The sequence below is a fragment of the Monodelphis domestica genome, chromosome 1 (genome assembly GCF_027887165.1).
Source record: "Monodelphis domestica isolate mMonDom1 chromosome 1, mMonDom1.pri, whole genome shotgun sequence".
In the NCBI taxonomy this organism is placed as follows: domain Eukaryota; kingdom Metazoa; phylum Chordata; class Mammalia; order Didelphimorphia; family Didelphidae; genus Monodelphis; species Monodelphis domestica.
The window spans coordinates 188007732-188031250 of record NC_077227.1 but is presented as its reverse complement, the minus strand read 5'-3'; the positions used below and the strand labels follow the sequence as shown (position 1 = coordinate 188031250).

General features: G+C 37.9%; 1 protein-coding gene across 2 annotated transcripts in view; it reads left to right on the top strand.

Moving 5' to 3' along the window:
- The first annotated feature begins 422 nt into the window (after positions 1 to 422).
- Positions 423 to 23519, top strand: part of MYO5C (myosin VC) — a 147893-nt gene continuing 124796 nt past the window's right edge. For both annotated transcript variants that reach the window (XM_007479964.3, XM_007479963.3), the window contains exon 1: positions 423 to 596. In XM_007479964.3, the coding sequence (XP_007480026.1) occupies positions 570 to 596 (27 nt within the window). In that variant the 5' untranslated portion in view covers positions 423 to 569. The remainder of the gene's footprint in view (positions 597 to 23519) is intronic.

The window sequence follows — 23519 nt, the reverse complement described above, 5'->3', positions numbered from 1 at the left end:
TTCAAGGTTGCCCACCACCTGTGGCTAGCTGCCCTGCTTCTTTAAGCCTGTATTATCCACACAGCCAATAGGCAAGAAGAATTTCCCAGCCCCCAGGCCCTCGTGGACCAATCCCAGTGAATAAAAGTTCTTCCTAGTCTTGATTCTTTTCCTCCTCTTCCCGCCAGCCCTTCGTTATTATTACTCCGTGAAGCGTCTTAGAACACCTAGTTGCAAACTTTCCCACTTTGAGGCGCAGGAATTCCAGAAGTGTCTTAGTACTGGCCGGGGCGTACTGACTGAGACTGATGCTTCGTCCAGACTTTTGGTTCAGAGTTCCACCTTCAGGCTGAGGCCCTACAAATCGGAGCACCTGAAGCTCAAGCCCCGCCTCTCTATACCCCTCACGTCGCCCCCGCCCCTGGAGCCGTCCTCCAGGAGCTCCACCCCGGTTTGCTCTGTTGCTGGGACCTCGCCAGTACCTCCTGGACTTCCCACCCTCCAGCTGCCCTAGACACCGGATTCCTAACTCCTCGGCCTCCTCCTTCCCTATCCCTCTCCCTGTCCCTCGGGACTCGGCTGCCGACCCCATGGCAGTGGCTGAGCTGTACACGCAGGTAGGATGAAGGAATGAAGTGCATGTGATGGGGGAGTGGGGGAGCCCTTAACCCAGGTTGTGCTCAGAGCCACCGTGAATGCTGACTGTACCTAGGGCACCTGCCAGGAGAGGCGGAGCAGGGCCAGGCCAGGGGACCAGATGTAGCCGTTGAGCTGGAACCCAGGTGTCCTGGAAGCATCTGCCCCTCCAAGCCCTTTCCCCTCCTTCACTAGAATCTGAGTCTGAATCTGAATCTGTGGGTTCGTGGGGTTAACTCTGGGGTCTGGACTTCCCCGGAGGCCCAGGCCCAAGAAGGAAAGGGGTTGGCAGGAGTTGGGCAAGTCAGCTGGAAACTGCTGGGGCGAGGTGAGGCTTGGCTGCCCAGCTGGTGAAGTCGAACTAAGAAGACTCATGGGACTGCACCTGACTCCCAGAGACTCGGAGTTCTCCCATCCAAGAGAATCCCCTTCTGTAACCACTCCTGGACTCAGTCAAGTTCTTCCTGACCCTTTCTCATGATATGCTGTCCAGTCGGATAAATCTTTTAAAGCCCTAAAGTGCGCAAGGTGTTGTGTAAAGGCTGGGGATACAGTCAATGAAATAGAAATGAATAGCTGCCCTCAGAAAGCTTACATTTCATAAGGGAAACTCCTTTCTCGTGTGCAGTCTCTATAGACTCCCTCTGCTCAGCACCCAGGGATTTAAGTATCTTCCATATATGATACAACTACAGATACACACCTTTATGCACACTGGAACCAGCTTATACTAGGACTGATTGCTAAAATTTCTGAGCTTTTTTTTTTTTTAGAGAAAAGGAAACAGAAAAAACAAGGTTTGGTGTACTGCTTTATTGCTTATTTAGACTTGAGAAAGCAACAAAATATTAAAGCAGAATAACTTAAGTGTGTCCTATGCTTTTGGAGAGCAGGGTGTTAAACATGTACCATGTAACAAATTCAACTTCATTCAAAGTCTCAATTTAGGTCCCTGATTGTACTATGATGAAGAAATACAGGCAACACAGCTGCTGGGCAATAACATATTCAGGGTCAGAGGAAAAGGAGGTACTTAAAAATTTTTCATTTAAAGTTCTGGAATCCCATAGAGCTGCCCACACCCTCTTTATTATTAACAAAAGAGGGACTGACTGCTTCAGAGATTATGTTAGTGAGCAGAATAAAATGTTAATGCTGTCTCCATCTAAAAGATCTAAAAACCTGAAGATAATATTAAGAAAAGAAAAAGGAGCTGTCAATCAAACAAGCATTTGTTAAATGCTTTAGGGATAGGTTCTGGTAAAACAAAGATAAAAGGAATAAGTCCCTTTCCTAAAGGAATACATTATATCTGAGAAGACAATTATATTTTATATAAGGAGATCCAAAGTAAACACATGACTAATTTGGGGGAGCATTAATGACAGGAAAGGGGATTAGAAAAGGTCTCATATGAAGTAGTGCTTGAGCTGAACTAGAAAGCCATCTGGAGATTCGAAGGGGCAGGAGTGAGGAGGGAGTATATTCCAGGTACAGGAGGAAATAACCGGACTATCACAAGCCTTGCAGGTAGTAGGGCTTTAAAAGTTTTATTGAACTGGACAGCAGACCCAAGAAAGTCAGCAAGAACTTGAATGACCCTAGGAGTGGTTACAGAAGGGGATTCTTCTGGATGGGGAACTCCGAGTTTCAGGGAATCTGGCACAGTCTCCAAAGCAAAGCCACAGAGATGGGGGATAGAATGTCTTATATGAGGGAAAATAGGTAAGCCAGTTTGAGTGGAGTACAGTATGTCTGAAGGGGAGTAATGTATAACAAATCTGTAAAAGGAGAGTGAGGCCAGAAAGTGAAGTTCTTAAGTGTAGCCTGTATTTTTTGGAGAGCAGGTTGTTAAGCATGGTTTTAAATTAATTTAAATTTAAATTTATTTTTTGAGTGATTTTAAAAATTAATTTGTTACATTTAAATACTCAGCTAATTCCTTCCCTCCCTTTCCTCCCCCTTTAAGGAAGGCATTATTTGACAAAAAGATATATGTATATATAAAACTATATCATTTCTACTTATCAGTTCTTTCTCTGGAGGTATATATTCAAGTCATTTTGCAAATGATATTTTTGTTGCTGTATATATTGTTCTCTTGGTTCTGCTCATTTTGATCTTCATAATTTCATAAAGATCTTTCTGTGTTTTTCTAAAATTGACTTATTCATCATTTCTTATGACACAGTAGTATTTATTCACAATCAGATGCCTCAAATTGTTGTCATCCCCCCAACTGATGTGTATCCCTTTAATTTCCAGTTCTTTGTCACTACACAGAGAACTGTTATAAATATGTTTAAAAATATGATTTCTTTTCCATTTTCCATTATCATCTTGGAAAATAAACACAATAAACCAAATAAAACTTTGTATACCTTATCATGCTGCATCAAATGTATACAAAGTTTTATAACTCCTTGAGCATAATTCCAGATAGCTTTCCAAAAGACTGGATCAGTTCACAGTTCCAACCAATAATGTATTAGTGTCCCCATTTTTCCACACCCCTCCAACATTTGTCATTTTGTCCTTTTATCATTTTAGCCAAGCTGATAGGTATGAGATAATATCTCAGAGTTGTTTTGATTTGAATTTTTATAATCAGTAATTATTTAGAACATTTCCATATAGTTTTGATTTCTTCATCCAAAAACTATTCATATCACTTTATCAATTAGAGAATGACTCATTTTTACATATTTGACAAAGTTCTCCATATATTTTAGATCTGAAATCTCTATTTGAGAAACAGTAAAAATTTTCCCCAATTTAATACTTTCCTTCTTTTTTATAATTTAATTTAATTGATTGAGAATTTTTTCATTGTTACATGATTCATGCTCTTTCCCTCCCCTCCTCCCACACCCCTCCTGTAGCCAACACACATTGCCACTGGGTTTTACATGTGTCATTGATCAAGCCCGATTTCCATATTATTGATATTTGCACTAGGGTCTAGAGTCTATATCCCCAGTCATATCCCCATTAATCCATGTGATCAATCAGTTGTTTTTCTTCTGTGTTTCTACTCCCATGGTTCTTTCTCTGGATGTGGATAGTGCTCTTTCTCATAAGTCCCTCAGAATTGTCCTGGATCATTGCATTACGGCTAGTAGAGAAGTCCATTACAATTGATTGTACCACAGTGTATCCATCTCTGTGTACAATGTTCTCCTGATTCTGCTCCTTTCACTCTGTATCAGTTCCTATTTCAGTTCACATGGAATTCCTCCAGTTCATTATTCCTTTGAGCTCAATAGTATTCTATCACCAACAGATACCACAATTTGTTTAGCCATTCCCCAATTGCCACCATAAAGAGTGTGGCTATAAATATTTTTGTACAAATCTTTTTCCTTATGATCTCTTTGGGGTATAAACCCAGCAGTGGTATGGCTGAATCAAAGGGCAGGAAGTCTTTTTTTTTTTTAAACCCTTACCTTCTATCTTGGAATCAATGCTGTGTATTGGTTCCAAGGCAGAAGAGGAAAAAGTAAGGGCTAGGCAATAGGGGTCAAGTGACTTGCCCAGGGTCACACAGCTAGGAAGTGTCTGAGGCCAGATTAGAACCTAGGACCTCTCATCTCTAGGACTGATTCTCAATCCACTGAGCCACCCAGCTGCCCCAGCAGGCAGTCTTTTAGCGCCCTTTGGGCATAGTTCCAAATTGCCATACAGAATGGTTAAATCCATTTACAACTCCACCAGCAATGCGTTCCTGTCCCTATTTTGCCACATCCCCTCCAACATTTATTACTTTCCTTTGCTGTCATGCTAGCCAATTTGCTAGGTGTGAAGTGGTACCTCAGAGATGTTTTGATCTGCATTTCTCTAAGTATAAGAGATTTAGAACACTTTTTCATGTGCTTATTGAAAGTTTTAATTTCTTTATCTGAAAAACACATTCATTTATTTATGCCCATTTATCATTTGGGGAATGGCCTAGTTTTTTATACAATTGATTTAGCTCCTTATAGATTTGAGTAATTAGACCTTTTTTAGAGGTTTTTGTTATAAAGATTTTTTCCCCAATTTGTTGTTTCCCTTCTATTTCTAGTTGCATTAATTTTGTTTGTACAATTTTTTTTAATTTGATGTAGTCAAAATTATTTATTTTACATTTTGTAATTTTTTCTAGCTCTTGCTTGGTCTTGAAATCTTTCCTTTCTCAAAGATCTGACAGGTATACTATTCTGTGGTCACCTAATTTACTTATAGTTTCCTTCGTTATATTCAAGCCATTCACCCATTCAGAATTTATCTTGGCATAGGTTGTGAGATATTGGTCTATAACTAATCTCTCCCATACTGTTTTCCAATTTCCCAGCAGTTTTTGTCAAATAGTGGATTTTTGCCCCCCAAATTGGTTTACCATACACTGTCTTGCTGAGGTAATTTACCCCAAGTCTATTCCACTGATCCCCAGTACCATAATGTTTTGAGGACCGCTGCTTTATAGTAATCCTATATTTTAGAAATGTCATTTTGGCAACTATGTGGAGGATGAACTAGAAAATGGGGATAGCTCCTCTAAGCAGGGCTATCTATCATTAGTCTATTTCCATAGTTCAGGCCAACATTGATTAGGGTCTGACCCAGTGGTGGCCATGTCAAGGAAAGAAGGGGATGCCTGTTTCTTTTTTTTTCTTTTTCTTTTTTAATTTTTATTTAGTCATTTCCAAACATTATTCATTGGAAACAAAGATCATTTTCCTTTCTTCCCTCCTCCCCCTCCCACCACCTCTCCCATAACCCACGCGCAATTCCACTGGGTATCACATATGTTCTTGATTCGAACCCATTTCCATGTTGTTGGTATTTGCATTAGAGTGTTCATTTAGAGTCTCTCCTCAGTCATATCCCCTCCACCCCTGTAGTCAAATAGTTGCTTTTCATCGGTGTTTTTACTCCCACAGTTTATCTTCTGCTTGTGGATAGTGTTTGGGATGCCTGTGAGAGATGTTGCAGAAAGAGAATCACCAAGATTTGGTATCTCACCAATTGGTTAATTTAAAATTATATTTACTGATATAATTGTGATTATCTATTGACTTATATCACCTTTAACTATTGTCATAAATCTTCCTCTTTCAACCCAAAATCTTAAATAAAGCTATCTACTCTCATTGTCTCCACTTATTCTTCTCTGAATCACTTGTGGACACTTTGCAGTCTGATGTCCAGTCTCATCACTTAACAGAAAATGCATGATCCAAAATTACCAGTGATTTCTTAATTGTCCAATCCAATAGAATTTTCTTAATCCTTTTCCTTATCAACATTTCTTCAACATTTTATACTGTTTACTCTCTCTTATATGGATTTTTTGCTACCCTATTGTCCCTTTGTGTTCTATTTTATTGGATCACTTAACAAGTATTTATCAAGCACCCATTCATTATGTGCCAGTGTGCTACATGCTATCTATACAAATATATTCCTTTTTTTTACTTTTAATTTTTTTAAATGCTTACCTTCTGTCTTAGAATCAGTACTAAGTACAAGGGAAAAGGACCTAGGTATACAAAGACAGAAGAAAATAGACCTTACCCTAAATAAGCTAACAGTTGTCCAAAAGGCAAGTATATTGGGTTGATCTCTAGATTTGAAATCAGGAAGGGCTGGATTCAAATCTTGCCTCAGACATTTTCTGTATGACTGAGCAAGTGACAGTACTAAGGGTTCAGATTCATCATTTGTAAAATGAAGGAGCTGGACTCAGTGAATTCTAAGATACATTTTAGCTCTAAATTTATGAGCCTATGTTAAGTAGATATTAGATAATCTAACAAAGTGGAGAGGATCAGAAAAAGCTCCATGTTTGAAGTGGTACCTAAATAAGTCTAGGTATTTTAAAAGACAGAAATGTATTCCAGGCCTTCCCGAAGGCATGGAAGTGAGAGGTAGAAGGCCAAGTTCAGAAGAGAGATAATTAGGACATTTGGCCAAAACAGAATGTGAAAGTAATGACAAACCTCAGAAGGTAAGTTTCAGATTGTTAAGGGCTTTAAATGGCCAGGCTGAGAAATTTGTTTTTTATCCTAGAGCCAATAGAGATCCATTGAAAATTCTTGAACAGGGAAGTAACCTGGGTCTACCTGTGCTTTTAAATAATTTTGGCAACCAGGAAAGCATGGATAGAGATTATAATGAAGGAGCGCAATTGATAAATTATAGCACAGATTGATTTTGAGGTTGCAAATCTAGGTGACTAGAAGAATGGAGGTACATTCAACAGAAATAGGAATCTTTAGAGGAAGATTGAGTTTAAGTGGGGAAATATTACAGGTATCCTTTCCACATTGCAACTTTTCCCATCACAGTTTCAATATATGAAATGGGGCATAAAAAATTAGAAGGGAATTTTGGGGGAGTTTTGTGGAAGCCACAGATGACACACAAAGGCTATCAGACAACACAGAAAAAGTTTAGAAACTCAGAACTATATAAAATATGTTCTGTTTATAGTATCACATAAAATCAATATATTTTATCTTTTAATACAATAAATAGATACAATTTATTTTTTAGATTTAAAATAAGTAAAAAGTTAAAGTTTACAAAAAATGTGAAAGCCAAAAAATATTTTGTGGATTTTTCTGATTGCAAACTCACCACATCCCTAACCCCCTTGGTATGAAAGGGATACCTGCAGTTCTATTTTCACAGTGTTGAGTTGGAGATCCTTTGGAATATCCAAATTTTTGAAATAACTAATAGTCAGATGGTAATGAGAGATGAGAATTCAGGAGAGAGGGTAAGGCTGGATGTATACTTTAGTAAATCACCTAACTAGACATGCTAACTGAACCAAAGGGAGCTGATTTGATCCTGCTGAAGAGAAAGCAAGAGAGAGTAAAGAGGGCCCAGGATAGAACCTTGAGAAATACTCCCAGTTAAGGGACAGGACATGGGTGATGATCCAGAATGGATTTTTTGAAAGATCAAATAGGGCTTACCTAATGTTTTTCCCTAGGCTAACATCCTCAGTTCCTTCAGTGCTTCCTCTTATTGCATAATTTCCAAACCACTCACCATCTCAGCTATCCTTCTCTGAAAACATTCAATTTGTCAATGTCATCCCTTAAAATATGTCCCTATGACTGGTTCCATTGCTTCATATATGTTCTGAAATTTGCATATGATGGAATTATATCCCCTTGTTGGTTGGAGAGACACTGTTTTCCCACTGAATAAGGACAGTCCAATATATTCCAGCCTTGAAGATCATTTTAGGTAAAGTAAAATGACTACTTAATGGGAATGACCATCAGCTAAGATGTACCTCAGCCTTGCAGGAACAAAACAGATTTTTGTCTGAAATAAGTCAGAGTCCAAATGTTCAGAAATACCCACCACCTACTCCTTCAAACAATCTGTAGAAATGTCAGAAAAGAGAGACAAACATAGCTCTTGACAGTTGACATCAATCCATTAATTAGCATTTTGGGGGAATGGTATTTCCAGATGCCTAAATGATTTATCAAGGAGCCCCAAAATAGTATACAATGATGTTATGAGAGATACTGTCCTAGGTCTTCCTAGAAATTCAGATGCACTAAGTTTAAGGAGTCCTCCCAACTACTCATCTTTTGGGGCAGCGAGGTGATGTAGTAGTTGATAGAATGCTAAGCCTAGAGTAAGAAAGACTCATCTTCCTGGGTTCAAATCTGTCCTCAGTCACTTCCTAGCAGCCTGACCAGATCTGGGCAAGTCACTTCACCTCCATTGCCTAGCTCTTACCACTCTTCTGCCTTGGAACTCAGTATTGATTCAAAGACAGAAGGTAAGGGTTTTTAAAAAAGAAAGAAAAACACAAAATATAAATATGTTTTGTTCTTACTATAATAAACATTTTCAGGTCTATTATTGTAAATAAACTATAGCACATTTGAGATTATTCAAATTTGGAAGATTGATTCATTAAGTCCATCTCTGGGATGTTAGTTTAGGCAATTCTAGATGAGCTGTTTTCACACTTATGTCAAATGATTATTTTGAGAGTAAAGACAAAAGGAGAAACAATTTCTGTAAAAGCAGATGTGGGTATGTGCCTATGAGTGTGTATGTATGCTATATAGTGAGGGAAGAATAAAGACTTTTTTAGCTTAGATAAACTATATTAATTCTTCATGAGAATATTCTAGGGAAGGTCAAAAAGAGTTCTTTTTTCTTCTTCTCTGTAAGTCTCTTCTTCATATTATCTCATTTAAGACCCCACTTGAAATCTGTAGAAAGGCTTGGTCAGAGTGGACAGAGAGCTGACCTTGAAACTAGAAAGACTTGGGTTCAGATCCAGCTCTGAAACACACTGGCTGTTTGAGCCTAGGCAAATCTCTTCTCAGGTCTGGGCAACTTTCTTAAAACAATGGGTAGCAGAAAAGCTGCCACCGTGCCCTGAGAGAGGAAACTTTTCTCTAGGGATCTCCTCTATAAGTGAAATCATCATAGGTCCAGTCCCCATCTCTATCACTGAGTCCTGTGTTTTGTGGGCAAGCCTTTTTTCTGTGGTTTCATTTGATGAAGGAATCATGAAGAAATGATGTTTAAAGAGTTGATCATGCTCTTTGCATGGGCTATCTCAAGTGTGTATGGACCCATCTCATCAGTGTGCATCAAGTATGCATCATCACTTCTCCATATGTGCAAAAGAATGAATCATTTCCTTCTGGGCAGGAGAATGTAATGTAATGGAGGGAGGGAGATGGACGGGTGTAACTTGATGTGGGATTGAGTAAACCATGCCTTGTGTTTACTTATAAGGCAGGGTTTCAGTCAGCTTGATCTAAATTGACTAGTTGCATTTGCCAATGGAGGCACCAGAAACAAGGACATAGAGTCAGACTTTCGGGGAGAATCTAGAGTGAAGAGGTTGTTTTCCCAATTCAGAAAATCATGCTAGTGTTCCTTGGAATATTGATAGCCTTCAGGCACTCCTTCAGACTATGTCCACAAAAATGATTTAATCCAAGTGGAGAATGTAAATACAGAATTATTGCTTGGAGTATTGCCACACCACCCCAACATTTAGCTTTTCAACTAAACATTTGGAATTTAGACTTGGTTTCCATTCAAAGGTCATTCAATTTAAGAAGTGAATATTGACAAAGGAAGATGTTTCAAAGTTTCTCCCAGTTTGAAGGTTCTCCTTCCTGAGCTTGAAATAAATAGATATTTCCAAGTTGTAATCAAACATCATTATCTGTACAAAATTAGCTCCATTAAAACATAAAAAGACAACTATTGATCTCACCAGTGATCTTCTGGGTCAGAATTTTGGTGGTGACTAAATATTATTATAGGGCTTATTTGCTATATAATATGTTAGAAAAATAGAAAGTCATTATAGTGAAATAGGTAGAAAACTGGCCTCTGAGGTTCAAGGTCCACCTGTGACAAAAATTGGCCACATGAACCTTTTTGTTTTTGTTCAGTCATTTTTAGTGATATACAACTTATTGTGATTCCATTTGGGGGTTTCTTGGAAAGGATACTAGAATGGTTTGCTATTTCCTTCTCCAACTCATATTATAGGCGAGGAACTGAGACAAACAGGAATAATTGACTTGTCTAGAGGCCTGATTTAATTTAAATTTATTTTATTATTATAATACTAATATTTATATTATCTATCTAATAGATAATATAAATTATAATATTAAATTAATTTAAATTCAGATTACTACTGACTCCAGGTCCAACACTCTATCCACTATATCACCTAGCTGTCTTTGAGCAAGTAACTTAACTAGTCTTCACCATTAAGATGACATTTCATCAGGGGCAGCTAAATGATTCAGTGGATTGAGAGCCAGACCTAGAGATGGGAGGTCCTGGGTTCAAATCTATTCTCACACACTTCCTAACTGTGTGACCCTGGGCAAGTCACTTAATTCATTGCCTAGCCCTTACCTTTTCTTCTGCTTTGGAACCAATACACAATTATCAGTTCTAAGATAGAAGGTAAGAGTTTAAAAAAATAAGATGATGTTCCATTAACTCTATATGTATCTTATATATTCCTATTAATTTACATGTCATCTCCTCTATTAAAGTGTCCTTTTTGAGTGCAGAGCCTGCTTTTGCTTTTCTTTGTACCTCCAATGCTTATCACAAAACCTGGAACACAGTAGACACTTTTAAAAAGGATTGTCACCCAGTTAACTTCTTGGCAGCACAGACTGCTGTCCCAAAGGCTACAAGTTGCACAATAGTTATTGATCTGCTTTGGTAGGAGTTTCCTCACTGAGGAGATAGATAAATGTACACATAGCAAGTACTCTAGCCCCAGTTTCCCAGAACAAGTTTGGCAGCATCACTGTCCCAGAGTTCTGTTGTTTGTCCTTAATTTTTGAAGTGAACCAATGGCACCACAAGAGTGATATCTTGACTAGCTCATGAACTGGATTTAAGTGAGTCAATTACGTAAGGTCATCATACTCACTCTCTCTTCCAGAGTCATCAAAGTCCAATGACAAGACAATAATCAAGACAACTGGTGATGGCTCAGGATGTACTAGATGACTTTGCCTTCTTAGATATCTGACCAAGTTCTAGACACTCCATGGAGCCCACTTTAGCTGCCTTCATGGCTGTTGGAAAAAATTGCTCTCATCTACCCATTCCTTTGGAGGAAAGTCTTCATATGCTTGGGGTGGATATTCACCTACCCCATAGAGGATTCTGAGGCCCATCAGTTACCCTCAATCTGATTTACTCTGTCTACTGAGCAAGTTTTACTGAAGTGTGGCCGATGCTTATACTGCAACTTCTTGGAGCCACAGGTGCCAGTTAGGTGAAAGGCAGACACCAAAGATAAATGAACAGCCCTGATAAGGGCTCAGCAAACCCTCACCCCAGGGGTACTAGTCCTCCTGAACACTCCATACACCACCTCAGAATTCTGTAAGTACTGTTGAGAAATTGGGGTGCCATTCTTTAATGTTATTGGCTCAATCTCAAATTCTGGAATGTTCCCCTTACTGTTAGTTGCCAGTGACTAGTTGTCCCAGTTCCATTTAACCTGATGGTTCTTAATGTGGGGTCCATGAAAATATTAATTTATTTTGTGCTGAGGAGAACCTTCGAACAGGAGGAAACTTTAAAACATCCCCAATTTGGCCTCATTGTCTCCATTTTAAAATACAAATATTTGTCACTATTCTCAAACTATATGATCATTGAATGTAGCTTGTCTAAATTACAGCTGTTCAGTCAAAAACCTAAATGCTATCATGATGTGCCTGTATTCCAGGCAATAATTCTGTATTTATTTTTCCACTTTGATTAAATTGTTCCCGTTTACTGGGTTTGAAGGAATGCTTGAAGACTAGAAAATTAGCCAACTGTGGAAATAGCTTGATTCGGGCTTAATTCAGTTCCTATAGAGCATTTGATCTCCTCAAGTTTATGCCCATATCCATTTCACTGGTGGAGGAAATCTTATATCATCTACAGCTGGGCTGCATCTTGGAGGTTGCTTCTTGTTCCTCAAGACCTCAAAGCTTATACCCCACCAGCTGCAAACCCCTGGCATAACATTCTGAACCCCTCCCCCCTTTGGCTTGTTTTCCTGGACTTTTGAAACTCACAAGGTCATGGCCTCCAACCTCCTTCAACTAAAATGAATGGACAAGCCCTGAGGCAGAGAACTGAGGCCATGTGTTGGCTTCAGTTGAAGAGGGGCCAAGATCTCTTCCCTTGTGGCATTGCCTCTCATCTCTTGCTGGAATGTGATCCAGGAGGAAGGAGTCAGCTGAACAGAAGTGATAGGCTTTGGTGACTAGTGCCTTTTAGGTGGACTGTTGCCCAGTTCTGGTTACACAACTGTAGCTGACCAAAGAGACTCCTGTTCAGGATGGGGTTAGCGGACCATAACCAATTAGAAGAATGTCTACAAATTCTCCAAAATCCATGTGAGAAATCCATTGGCCAAGCACTTCACTTCTCAAGCTTGGGCTCATTGGCCAGTTCCCCTGTTACATTTGTGATCTGTACTCAGATCCATCTCTGGCTTAGGGTGATGGGGGCCAATCTTATAGATAACTAGATAGTGAGATTGATGTTACAGCATCTGTGCCAGGCAACATGCTAAATGCTGGGGATACAAATACAAAAAGCAAGATAGCCCATGCCCTTAAGGATGTCTAATAGGCAAAATAGCACATAAAAAGGAGTTGAAATGGAGGATCACATATGAATAGTAGTGGCATGGTTTGAAAATGGTGGCCAGGGAGTACAGTAAAGTTCTAGTTCCAAGATTGATAAGATGGGGGTGGGTAGCTAAGTGTCTCAGTGGATCAAGTACCAGGCCTGGAGGTGGGAGGACCTGGGTTCAAATCTGCATTCAGACACTTCCTAACTATGTGATCCTGACCAAGTCACTTAATCCCAAATGTCTAGCCCTTCCTCCTCTTTTGCCTTGGAATCTATACTTAGAATCAATTCCAAGACAAAAGATAAAAGTTAAAAAAAAAGATAAGGTGAAAAGCCACCTATCAGAATCCACTGTGGCTTGGTGATTACTGGGGGAAGGTAGAGAGAAGGAAACAATAATGACTGGAGTGTAAATGGAATTCCATGGAACTGATGACCTTGAAGTGGAATAAAAGGGGATCCCTAAACTGAAAATTACAGGGTCAGAGTGGCTCTCCACCAAATCAATAATTGTGGATAATATTCTGTGGTGTTTTTCATTCAGGCATTTAAAAAAACCCAATACCTTAAGGTTCATAAGCTAACTCTGAAAAGATGGTGAAATTACAATGATTGACTTAATTAGGGAAGGGAATTTGTTATCTAAGACAAGATGGATGTTTATCTCAAAGGAGAGAAGAAAAGGTATTCTCTATCTGCATTTTTATTTGTCTACCATATTTACCTATATTATGTATCTTTGTACCATATCTGTATATGTCTGAATGAATGACAGATCATTTAAAACTTTTTTATTTTACTTTTTTATAATAGGGAATTAATTTTTATTAATATTACACACTTGATTTCATCCAGAATTTATTGGTATGAATTATTCATTGGGATAAACATGAGACTTCCAGTATTGTGGGAGATTTAAGTCCAAATGATTGAGGCATCTCTTAATTAGGAGTAAATATAGGACAATTGGGTATTCTTCTTGTGGAAATATTTTCTACCTAGTATATTTTACTATTTTTTAAATAAAATTTATTTCCAAGTATCTTGAGTCCTCCCTGAACCACAGAAGACTTCACCCAACAAAAAGATATGTATATATGATGTCTTTTGTGTTTCTGTTTGTCAGTTCCTTCTCTCAAGGTGGACATTCACAATTTGTTTTTCAGATATTCTGTAACTGTATACAATGCTCTCTTGGTTCTACTCATTTCATTCACCATTATTTTGTGTATGTCTTTTCAAGTTTTTAAAATTAATCTGCCCATTGTTTCTGTAATTTTGGGGGGACTATCACTCCTTAAGATGGAGAAATGAGGGTTGAAGGCAGTGAAGAAAGGGTTGATGAAAATGGCTTCCTTCACTATTCCCTCCTGGAGTCCCTGAATTACTTGAGGGAGACAAAAGGGAGATCTCCCCTCAATGAAGGCTTGCCCCTTGGTGGCCATACAGGTAGTGAAGGGCTGTTAGGAAGTCTTCTCTTCAAGGAGAGGTATAAGGGACCTCAATTCAGATAAGCGCTGGTTTGGGGCTCTTACAAGCCTTCCCCTCCTGTCTTCTTTAAAACTGGCAACAAGATGGAATCTGTTAATGGGCTTACTTTCTAGATGTAAATAAACTAGATTGAATTTGATATCTGACTGCTTATTTGATTTAATTGTTGATTGGGGTAAAGGGGAAGAGGTTAGAGGGATTGTAGGTTGCCCTAAATCTTTTTCTAAATAATATAATTAGTGAAGTAAAAGATTTTCTTGTAGGTAGGGGAGAGGTAGAAAAAGGGGAGAGCACTGTTCACCACTTTGAGTCCAGGATCTCAATAGTTTATGGAATGAAAGTCTTTGAAGAAATTAGGTTTCTTGACAGGAACCAGCAATGTTTTAAACAGGAACCCAGGATGTTAAGATTTCTGACAGTGTCAGAAATCCCCAAAGGTGACTTGAATGACCCAGAGAAGCAGCTCCTCCTTCCACTCCCTTCTGTGTCTTATCACCCAAGACCCCCCTCCTCAGGAGAATTTCCCAGAAGTCCTTATTCAGTTCCCAACTGCCATTCCTGCCTCATGCACTGTAGAGCTCTCCACAATCCATTTCCCCCATGATTCTTTTGTTCTACTCCCCATCATTACATTTCTTGCCATGCAGTAGTATTCCATCACAATCATATACAATAGTTCAGCCATTCCATAATTGATGGACATTCCTTCAGTTTCCAGTTCTTTGCCACCACAAAGAGAATTGCTATAAATATTTTGGTACATATAGATACTTTGCCTTTTTCTCTGATCTCCTTGAGAAATAAACCCAGAAATGGTATTTCTCGATCTAAGGAAATACACAGTTTTATAACTCTTTGGGTATGAGTCCAAATTGTTCTCCAGAATGGTTCACATTTCTGCCAACAATGTGTCAAAGTCCCCTTTTGTCCATATCCCCTCCAACAATTGTCATTTTGTCCCTTCATCATTTTAGCCAATCTTATGGGTGTGAAATATCTCCGAAATGTTTTGATTTTCATTTTTCTAATCAGCAATTTAGAGCATTTTTTCATATATCTATTTATAGCTTTGATTTCTTCATCCCCAAACTGTCTATTCATTTATTTTACCTTTTTAAATTAAGAAGCATTAATTTTCTCTTCCTTCTATATTCCCCTATTAGGAAAAAAGCCCAAACCTTTATAATAAATATGTATAGTTAAGCAAGACAAATATCTGTATTTTCCATGTCCAAAAATCATGTCACTATTCTGCATCTTGATAGCATCATTTCTCTGCTGGGAAGTCAGTAGAATGCATCCTTTTAGATCCTCTGGAATTGTAGTTAGTCTTTGCATTGATGTTTCTAAGTGCTCTTAATTAGGTCATTTGATCATTTGTCTTTCCTATATTGTTATATAAATTACTCTCTTGGTTCTGTCCACTTCCCTCTGCAATAGTTCGTGCAAGTCTTCCTAGTTTTTCCAAAATCATCCCTTTTATTTCTTATGACATAATAGTATTCTGTTACGTTTGTTCAGCCATTCCTTAACTAATTAGTTTCCAGTTCTTTGTCGTAAATATTTCTCTATGTTCGGGGGGGTTTTTTGCACTTTCTTTGATCTTTTTGAGTAATGAATAGTAAATTTTCCAAATTTAACTTTAGCCCTGGCAAAGTTTTCTTTGTAATTACTCATTTACCTTGTTCTTATTCTGTTTAAATTAAATTATTCATTGGCCTACTATGTACCTCTCTGCTACATTTTTCCCTTTTGGATTTGTATTCAATTCAACAAGAATTATTTATCACCTACTAAATAATAATAACTAAATAATAGGCACTGAAGACAAAAACCAAACTTAAGATGATCTCTATCCTCAAAGACCTTATGTTTTACTGGGAGTGAAATTCCCATGTCAAGGAATAAATATTGATCAAGGGCCTAATATGAACTGGGATGGAGTGCTGGGCCTGGAGTCAGGAAAACTTAAGTTCAAATCTGGCCTCAGATTTGTGCTTTGTGACCCATGGCAAGTCATTTAACCTCTCTTTGAATTAATCCACTGGAGAAAGAAATGACAAACCACTCAATTATCTTTGCCAAGAAAATCTCATGGACAGTATTGATGTGCTATTGTTCATGGGATCACAAAAAATCACATGAGACTGAACAACAATTATTACATGTCAGGTACTGTACTAATCACTGGGAATACAAAAAGAGGCTAAAGACATTCTCTGACCTCAAGGAGCTTTCAATCTAATAGTGGATATAACATGCAAACAAATATGTAAAAATAAACTATATATAGGAATAGGAAATAATTTAAGAAGAAAGGCACATGAATTAAGAAGGGTTAGGAAAGGCAACAGGATTTTAGTGAAGACTGAAAGGAAGCCAGGGAGGTCATTGGAGTGGAGGAAGAGAATATTTTAGGAATGGAAGACGGCTACTGGAGAATGCTCAGAATCAAGAGATGCAGTGGCTTGTTTGTGGAATACTGGAGGGACCAGTGTCACTGAATTAATGAATACATGTGGAATAATGTGTAGGAAGCCTGGAAAGGTAGATATGTACATAAGGTAGCTAGATAGTAAAACTCCAAATACAGAGTATCTATGAAACAATTTCATGATGTAGTAAGGGAAAGCTGATGATTAGGGAAGTGGCACTTGAGCTGAGCCTTGAATGGAATCATGGATTCCAGGAGAAAGGGAGGTGAGGAGGAAGAACATTCCTAACTTGTAAGAAAGCTTCAAGGCACTTCTGGAGATGTGTGATGAAATAGTAAGAGGTCCATTTGGCTGGAACATAGAGTATGTGACAGGAAATAATTTGAAATACATCTGGAAAGGTGGGAAAGTTGGACAAGAACAACATTGAGAAAGGCTTTATATACTCTGTTTTGTGCACATCTCATCTCCCTAGCTGGATCATAGGTATCTAGAGAGAGATCTGTTTTCTGTTTACCTTCATATTTCTCTTGGTGTTTAGTATTGTGCTTTAGGTATAATAACCCAAAATATTTTATTATCTCCTACATGTACAGTGTGAACAGGCATCTTCACAGAGCAAGGATCTTTGCCTTTTTTCTTTGCCATTGACTCATCTGGATTCTGGCAAAACCTTTGGCCCCTTTGTCATAATAGTTTTTTAAAATACTTGAGGGAAAGACTAAATTTCAATTAGATGTTAGTAAAAACAGATATATTTTTCTCCCATCCAAGTTCACAGACACTTTGAAATCTATGCATGGACTCCTTTTCAAGAATGCCTGTCAGTTTCTTAAGATTAGTTTGACAAGTCTTGGCCATGGAATAAGGAGCAGGGAGTCAGGTTGAGGAAGTTAAATCGCTTTATAGTATGACTTCATTCTATATTTTAAGATTTTTCAAATTCCCTATATCCTAGGAAAGTAGGCACTCAAATATAAATAGAAAAAATGTTGTAACTTGCCTACCTATTCTGAGCTCACTGTCCAGGAACCAGGTTGAAGACCTTGCTCCTCTCTCTGCCCATATTTTGACTTGAAAAAGCATATGGTGAGTGTAGTATTGAGCAGAAGAGTCTCTAATTGAAGGAATTCTGTGATTAATGTAGTCTCTGAATTCTTATATGTAGGATTTTGGCCACACTGATCCATGATGCACTTTCACTGCATCTCAGGCTATTGCCAGTCATCATGACTTTTGTCTTGTAACTAGATTTTGATGATTCAGGAAGAGTGAGGTTGATGACTTTATGTAACTCTTGTGTCACTTAAATCCAACTAAGGGAGAAGTCAAGATATTACCATATAATGTTATTGATCCTCTTCAAAATGAAGGACAAACAACACCCAACCTAAAATAATTGATCAAAATGTAATTTACTTTGCCACTAATAGCAACGTAATGATCCAGGACAATTCTGAGGAACTTATATAAGAAAGAATGCTATCCACATCTAGAGAAAGAAATGTGGGAATAGAAATCCAGAAGAAAACATATTTATCATTTGTTTATATGGGTATATGACTTGGAGGTTTGGTTTTAAAAGATTGCTCTTTTACAAAAGTGAATAATAAGGAAATAGGTTTTGTGTGATATTGCTTATCAACTCCTAGAGGGAGGAGGGAAGAGGGAAGGGAGAGAACATGAATCATGTAACCATGGAAGAAGTTTTAAAATAAAATTAAAAATAAAAAAAATAATTGCTCATAGGATCAAGTAAAATGAAAAAGTGGATGAATTCTTTTTTTTTTCTGTGACTTACCTTTCTAGTTTCCTTTTACTTCTCCTCCATCCCAGGTCTTCATATTGCTTCCTCTATAAGACCACCAACCTCCTAGCTCCTCTGTTTTAAATCTATTCCTCCATCCTCTTGGGGACCCATATTAGAGATGTGGAGATCTATTGCCTTAGGTTTAGTTTACCTCCCCTCTTGATTGGATATTTTATCAGCCATTCCCAGTCCCAATAGTTAATAGACTTGGTTATGTCCAGAAGGGATGACCCCAGATCCATGTAAAAGCACTTCTCCATTCTTTGGGGGGGGGTGTTCATAGAACTGATAATAAGATGCATAATAATATGAATTCATTTTTCCACCTCCAGGTTAGGTTTTACCATTTGTTAGAGTCTATGATCTCTAAACTAAACTTGGAAGGAAACCTCATAGCCAATTTACTTCTGTGTAATTGAAATGCCCAAAGCTTTATTCCAGTTGCACACTATTACCAGAACATATATAAAGAAATGTGTATTGTAAGAGAGGAAAAAGCAAAAGTGAGAAATCAGATCCAGTGGAAAAGGAACAGCTCACGCAGTGGAGGGGCAGAAAGGAAAAAAAATTCAAGATTCTAGGGAGAGAACAGAAGCTGTGAGAACTCAAAACTGCCAGCTCAACTCCACTCCTCCAGCTGAGAGCCTGAGAAAAGGACCTCTGAGGATGGGGATCCCCCTGGACATCAACTGCTTCCTAGTGAACCCCTGAATCTCTTATTCAGCTCAAATATTGTAGACTGGACTTTGAAAGAAGCCACCTACTGAGGAAATCCTCTCCAAGGATTATTTTCCACCTCTCTATCCCCAATTTGTCCTTAGCTCCATCATCCTAACCAGATTAGTTCAGGAATAGGGATCAAACCCAGCAGCTGACCTGAGATTTGGGGGGGATCAGTCTGCCCATAAATAGGTATTCCTGCTATCCACTCTCCTCACCCAATACCTTCATTCCTCCCTTCCCTGAGTGATCCCAATTAAAAGTGTTACTACTTAGATCAGGTCTGTCTGCTTTCCAACACTAAAGAAGGGGACTGAAGATTTGGGGAGAACCATACCTCTCCTCAAAGAGGAGGATTAGCTCAAGACTCTGGGGGAACCAACAACTATATCCAAAGAGCAATCTTCTCCCTTGAGCTCAGGAGTAAACCCAGGTCTTAAAGGGAAGAAGTGGCAGTTGGGGTACTGGAAGGACTCAGAGGCAGGAAAGTCTATCCTGCCTCTCCACAATAGCTGAGGTCAAGAAGGAAGGCAGTGAATCACTTCACTAAAGCTTTTGCCTATAAGCTAACCTCCACTTTCTAGACCCACTCTCTGAGGAGAAATATTCAGTCCCTCAAGGAGACCTAACCCAAAGGAGACCTTTCCCAAAGTGAAGTGAGGGGAAACCCATCCCTTTCCTCTCTCCAATTCTTTCAACTCTTTCTTTCTCTCTCTCTAATTCCCCAGTGTAGGTGGGTGTGACCCCCCCTTAGTGACCATATATTACAGTATATCTGGGTTGAACACAGATGTTTTATGTGAAGAGAAAATAGTTTCAAGATAATAAAACAAAAGATATAACAAAGAAGTAATCATAATGGACACCTGTTAAAAGAGCCAAGGGAAGGGGATTAAAGGATTAAAAATTTCCCTGTCCCAAGTATTCTTCCATAAGGATTGTACTACTGTAGTTGGTTGTTAGTATGACTAGACTGATTACTCTGATGTAATAGAACAATATTTAATCACTTGGGAAACTAACATTGCCTTATACCAACTTTTCTATGTTAAGCCTTGTTTTCAGAGAACTTTTCAATCATAAGTAAGCAAGCAACCCACACATCATGAACTGAAATAAATCCATTCAGGTGTGTAAGCAAAAATATCCTGTTCCATAAAGAATCAGAATTGTAAAGCTAGAAGGAAGCATAAAGACCATTTAGTTCAACTTCATCCTTTCATGTCCATGAAATGTGAATAATTTTTTTTTTACTAGGAGAAATGTTTAATCAATGTTTTAGAGGGGAAAATTCTTTAAAGATGGTTCTGATCAAATTAATTATTTCACTACTGTCCTGAATAAATGCTGTGGTTTTATTTTGCTATTTTCTAATTGAATCCTTTTTTAAAAAAAATCTCTTACTTTCTGCCTTAGTAATGACTCTAAGACTAAAGGGCAAGGGGTAGGCAAATGCAGTTAAGTGATTTGTCCAGAGTCACACAACTAGGAAGTATCTGAGACCAGATTTGAATCCAAGACAAAAACAAGCAAAGAGTTAGTCCCTGTCATCAAGGAGCTTTCAATCTAATGGTGGAGACAATGTGCAAACAAATATGTGTAAGCATTCTATAAATAGAATAAAAGGAAATAGAGGGAAGGCTCTAGAATTAAGAGGGTTTGGAGGACGTTTCCTGGAACAGGTGGGATTTTGATTGGGACTTAAAGGAAGCCAGGAGGTCAGAATGTTCAAGGCATGGACAGCCAGAGAAAATGCCCAGGACTGAGGGATGAAGTATCTTGTTCATGAAACAGACAGGAGGCCAGTGTCACTGGATCAAAGAGTTCATTTCAGGGAATAAGTGTAAGAAAACTGGGAAAGTAGAAGGGGAGTTAGGTCATAAAAGGCTAAAAAGAGCATTTTGTTTTTGAATGGAGAGGCAGTAGGGAACCACTTGAATTTATTGAGGAGAACTGGTGGCTTGTCTAACATTCAATATGGTCTGCTTTCACCTCAGCTGGCTTTTTTGAAGTGATAGAAGAGAGAATTCTCTTGCCTTGTTCTCTGAGTTAATTTGTTCTGGGGAGCTGTGAGAAAGGAGAAGGGACAGTGGCACTGACAGACACCAGGACCCTTTTTTATGGATTATAAAGGCTAGAAAGTAGCATTGGGTGATATTGAATTGTGAGTCCACCAGATAACCCTGGAAAACCTGAGTTCAATTCGTCCTCTAACATATATACTGATATGTCCTTATATACGTTTGACTTATGCTAGCTATATACCTAACTGCTTAATTTCTTATCCTTTCTAAGAGTAAATTGAGGGGAAATTTATTAAGTATTGATAGAATTTTTAACTAGGACTTTCCTATACCATTGGTGTCTAATTCAATTAGAAAAGGTGGGAGTGGGGAGGCATTAGGATCTCTCTGGGTCACAAAATGACTTAGAAAACTACAATGTCTATATTTATATATGCTAGTGTTGTACACCAACAGGTGTACTCTTCTGATTTTTTTTTACTCTTCTGATCTTCACCAACAAAAATACAGATCTGAGGATAAGTATTCCCAAGATTCCATTTTTTAAACTGTCAGGTCAGTCTCAGCAGTTCAAGGTAGTGACAGCTAAGCTTTTTATTTATAAACTAGATTGTAAACTCCTATGGGGCAGGACCTGTGTCTTTACTTCCCTATGGAACCCCTATAATGCTTAACCAAAGGTCTTCCACATAGGAGGTGTTCAGTAAATATTTATTCAATGATAAAGCTTCCATCTCAGTTTTCAGAAGTCTGTTCATTTATATAAAAATAGGTAAGTAATGACTCATGTGCTAACATTAGAAGCATACATTTTGTAAACATCAAAGATGAAATCATCATATTTCTGGATAGAAAGGAATAATTAAATATAATCAGAAGCATTTAGCAATTATTTTTTTCTGAAACGATGATTAAACATTCTAGGAATTTTTCTAAGAACATTTGTATATTTTCCATTTACTAAATTTCTAATTTTTCTTATACCTATTTTCACACTCACTGTTTTTTTCCTTGTCTATGTCATTTCTAAAGTACTATTTCACTGACGATGGGGCAAATAATCTAAATTTTTGACTGTATAATTCCATTTTTTTCCTAAAGCTAAAGAGCCCTGAACTTTCTCCTAAGCAGCTGATTGAACATCTAGAGTTGAGGACTCTGCATCTCAATAGCAAAATTCAAATTCAAGTAGTTTTTAGTTTTATCATTATTAATAGTCCTATTTGTCTCCTCCTCCTAGTTTCTCTAACTTCAAACCCCAGCTAAAATCCCACCTTTTCTAAGAAAACTTTACAAATTTCTTTACTACTTATGCCTTCCCCTGTTGATTACCTCTCATTTATTCTATAGACATATAGCATGCAAATGAGAGTTAATCTCAGAGGAGATGCACCAGCAAATGGAGCTGGGGGGGAGGAAAGATCCCTTGCCTTTGTGGGCAAATGTGATTTGATCTGTCTTGAAGGAACACATAAGATGGGAGAATGCACTTCAGGCATGAGGGTCAGAAATTAAAGAAAGTGTTTGTTGCATGTGAGGGACAGCAACATGGTGCATATTGCTGAATCATAGAATACATGTAGAGGATTAAAGAGTTATAAGACTGTAAAGGTAAGGAGGAGACACTAGGGAAGAGATTTAAAAGTGAAATAGAGGATTTTGTATCTGTTCCTGGGGGTAATAGGAAGCCACTAAAGTTTATTGAGTATAAACATGAGAAAAGTTTTGAATCCATTAGTGGGGCTAAAATTTCATTTTTATAGACTTATATGGAAGAAAGATGATTTATATAACTTAGATGTGATCATCAATCCACACTTATTAATAAGTAAAGGGAATATACATATAGAAATGTCAGTAGACCACAAAGGTACCAGAACCATTTGACCTCTGACTAGACTAGCTAGTATATGATGCCAGAAACTGGATTACTTTTATATGTAATGCTTTACTGTGCTTTTTTATTATTCAATTTAATGGATTACTATTACAGTACTAGTGTTTTGTTATTTAATTAAATCTAACTATTTATTGTTAATCATGATAGCAGTTTCCCTTTTTAAAGAAATTTACCAAATGGTACTCTGCACTATCCTATATATATTTTATAAAAAATTATGTGGATTAGTAATTTTAAATGATTTCCAGGAGGATCCAACATTTTTTAACCACGGGAGAAATGTAACTCCATTTTCAATAGATTGTCCCACAGAGATGTTGTTGATGTTAGTGGCATCTTTTAGAGAAGCTATAGAATCTCCA